Source organism: Lactuca virosa, chromosome 3 (assembly GCF_052849685.1).
Source record: "Lactuca virosa cultivar CGN04683 chromosome 3, Lactuca_virosa_CGN04683_v6, whole genome shotgun sequence".
Classification (NCBI taxonomy): Eukaryota; Viridiplantae; Streptophyta; class Magnoliopsida; order Asterales; family Asteraceae; genus Lactuca; species Lactuca virosa.
Genome location: NC_136428.1, coordinates 94,029,750 through 94,033,211, shown reverse-complemented (window position 1 = coordinate 94,033,211; position 3,462 = coordinate 94,029,750). Strand labels below are relative to the sequence as shown.

The 3,462-nt window shown below is 36.9% G+C and overlaps 1 protein-coding gene and 1 long non-coding RNA gene across 2 annotated transcripts; both read left to right on the top strand.

The window, feature by feature from the left end:
- On the top strand, positions 1-905 carry LOC145162493 (uncharacterized). The gene is made up of 3 exons (XR_013739141.1): positions 1-43; positions 546-619; positions 717-905. It is a non-coding gene; the product is annotated as an uncharacterized LOC145162493 (long non-coding RNA).
- Positions 906-2,038: 1,133 nt separating this feature from the next.
- Positions 2,039-2,656, top strand: LOC145163836 (uncharacterized). The gene has a single exon (XM_079082585.1). The coding sequence runs from the start codon at positions 2,039-2,041 to the stop codon at positions 2,654-2,656; it is 618 nt and encodes a 205-aa protein (XP_078938711.1).
- Positions 2,657-3,462: the final 806 nt, after the last annotated feature.

The window sequence follows — 3,462 nt, the reverse complement described above, 5'->3', positions numbered from 1 at the left end:
AGATGTTGCAGTGTCATGTAAGCACAAAGAAGTAATCAGCTATGTAAGCACAGAAAACTCTTTATATGTAATTCCTTTATGTTATATATTTTCAATATTTGTTTGTGTTTGTTTAATAGCCCTAAAACATGCAACTTTAGTCCATCTTTTAAAATGATTTTATCTAATTGCTTTTAATCACTACATGCTTTTCCCCTTGCAGACTTAATATGTTACTGGATCATTTTGCTTGCTGTAAACAAAAAATGGATTTTGCTAATCTTTAATTTGTAGTAAGCATAGAATCATGATGGTTGTGTGTGTAACAGTAAGTGATCCCAAAACTGATTCCAATACTTTTCCTTCACCATAAGCATATTAAAACTTTGATGAACATATTTTTACTTATACACATTCAATTTTTGCCCTAAATATGGGATCAGTTTTGGGAAATTTTTCTCCAATTGATATTTGACTAGGTTTGTTGACTATATGCACATGCTTTTCTGATAATGAGCTCAATTAACTTCAAGTTATCTTTGAGTGAACTCAATTTCCATTTGTAGGTGTGGGCTGCTTTGCACTTTCCAGCTCAACTTTATGTCATTGGGCTTAGTAAATGACTCATCATTTTCATAAGGTCAGTAGTCAGTTATTAGTAGTAGTCTAGCGGATAGCAAATAGAGATTTTTGCGTAACTAGTAGTAGTAAGCAGATGTCGGTCTATTTACATACAGGTAGTTGAAAGAAATTCTATTTGAAACCAACAACGACACTGCTGTGCTGCTGAAAACCATGCACAAAATGAGAAAGAAGCATGAAGAGATTATCAAAAAATTAAAAAAAGAGATCAAACAACTCCCAGAAGATATTCATCCGTATGTCTAATGCGTGAACCTCCACAGAAAACATCTTCTGCTAATATATTTTCCTTATGTAATCATCTTGTGCAAGCTCCGTTTCTTTCATGTACTACAATCTCATCAATATTATAATATGTTTTGTTTTGTACAACAGTCTCAAAGAACCAAATAAAACAAACAACACAGCGCCAAAGGCGCATGAAATTCCCTCTAGTTTAGTATTAAAACTTATAATTATAAAATAAAAAATAATGGTAACACAACGTATCTAACCTATTATACTATAATTAATTCTAAAATAATATTTTAAGTATATTTTACTTATCTAGTTTGTATAACAACTAGTAAAAGCCCCCGCACTATGTTGCGAGTTTGAAACAGTTTAATATGTCGGAAAATTGTAACATACAAGTTTTATGATCGATGATTCATTTTCTTTGTTAATTATTGGTTGTTTTCTATTCTTTTCTTCTACACACAATGAGGTCAGAAAAAAGAAAGATGCGGCGGATGACTCAGCCAGGAGGTCAGAAGTTATCAAATGTTAGGGCAAAAAGACAAGAAATGAAAATTTAGTATTCATAATTGGTCTTAGGGACTAAAAGTGTCAAAATGGGCAGTGTGACAAACGTCTGAAACATAAGAAGTTTACTATTCCTAAGACCTTGGGATTAATTATATATATAATGTTGTATTTATCAAATTTTCAAATATGATCAATAGCTTTTTATTAATATAAGCAAATAAATTATATTATTAAAAGTTGTATAAAATATTTGAATTGTCACATTTGTGGTAACAATGCCTAATTGTTGGTTAACAAGATGACCGAGAGAAAAAACAATGTTCAGTGGTGGATTCACAAAGTCATTGTCACCATCGTTTATGGTGATGAGCTCTTTCAACTTGTTAAGACCGGACGGAGCCGGCACGGGAAGGAGGGGTGGGGCGTTTCCCGTTCCGACGAACACCGCACCGGAGGAGTGGGAAGCGATGCACGGAAACCGGACGAGGGGAAGACTTGCCGCATTCTCACTTCACACGTGATTGGTTGTTGATTTTTTTTTGTTCTAACGGTTATATATATATATATATATATATATAATTTTTTTTCTATTCCCCCACTATAAATACCACAACACCCAACATTTTTTTAACATATTACTTCTTACTCTCTCCAAAAAATATTAATCAAAATGTCATCATCTTCATCATCCGATTCGACGGCTCAAGAGGAGGCTATGTTTATCGGTTCCGTCATGGCGAAAACGGTTGCATACTTTCAAAACCGACGAGGTGAAACATCACGTGCACAATCTAAACCAAGAAACCCGCCGTTGCGTAGAAATCGCGAAGCTAGACACGATCGTCATATAGAAGACTACTTTGCAGATGACGCCATCTATGCTGTAAAGTTTTCACGTCGGTTCCGGATGAGGAATGAACTATTCTTACGTATTGTTGGCGATTTGGAAGACCGGTTTCCATATTTCCAATGGAAAATGGATGCAAGACGGATAAAATGTTTCTCTCCAATTCAAAAATGCATGACTGTCATTCGTCAGTTAGCATACGGCATTGGCACAGACAAATGGGACGAGTATTTTAGGATGTCAGAGCGTACCGTGCGGGAGTGTGTGTACAAGTTCTGCATAGCGATCTGTTTGGTTTATGGGCAACGCTATTTTCACAAACCAACTATGAACGATATCCACCAATTATACACGGTGCATGAAGGCAAGCATGGATTCCCTAGAATGCTAGGTAGTATCGATTGCATGCATTGGAGTTGGTCATTATGCCGCAACGCATGACGTGGTCAGTACATGAGAGGCGACCACAAAGAGCCGACGATCGTTCTAGAGGCTATCGCATCACATGAGCATGCATTCTTTGGTCCAGCTGGTGCAAACAATGATATTAATGTACTAGACCAGTCGCCGGTATTCAACGATATCTACCTTGGAAAGTCGCACGATGTACCTTTTCAAGAAAATGGGGTAGCATATAAGTGTGGATACTATCTTACTGACGGTATATATCCTCCCTTGTTTGTTTTTGTGAAATCGTTTACATGTCCTAACGACCCGAAAAGGAAAAAGTTTAAAGAGGCGCAAGAGTCAGCTATGAAGGATGTGGAGCGAACATTTGGTGTACTTAAGAGGCGTTGGCAAGTACTAGCAGTCGGGGCAAGGTCATATGAAGTGAGAAGGTTACAGCACGAAATGTATGCATGTATCATATTGCATAATATGATTCTTGAAGACGAAGGAAGAGCAATATGTCGGTACAACGAAAATAAAGTTTTGCCAAATGTCGAAGGAGTAGCCGTTGGTACACAAGAGAAGTACACAATCACGACATTCATCACGCCCTTCGTGCTGATTTGGTGGAGCACGTTTATAGGGCTCATATTCAGTCGCCGATAGAGTATTGGCATGATGATTTGTTTGACGAATCAGACGAGGATTCTAATATATTCGTTGAGAGCGAAGATTCCGATGACGAGAGTGACGTTCAGGAGAATGATGAAGACGATGAGGTCGATGACGAGGACGATGATTCCGAGTAACGTATTTTGGTTTTTTTTAATTAGGATATTAATTATGTTTTCTATGTT

What these genes read in the sequence shown, in the direction of transcription:
- LOC145163836 (XM_079082585.1), top strand. Translation starts at nt 2,039, where the DNA reads ATGTCATCATCTTCATCATCCGATTCGACGGCTCAAGAGGAGGCTATG.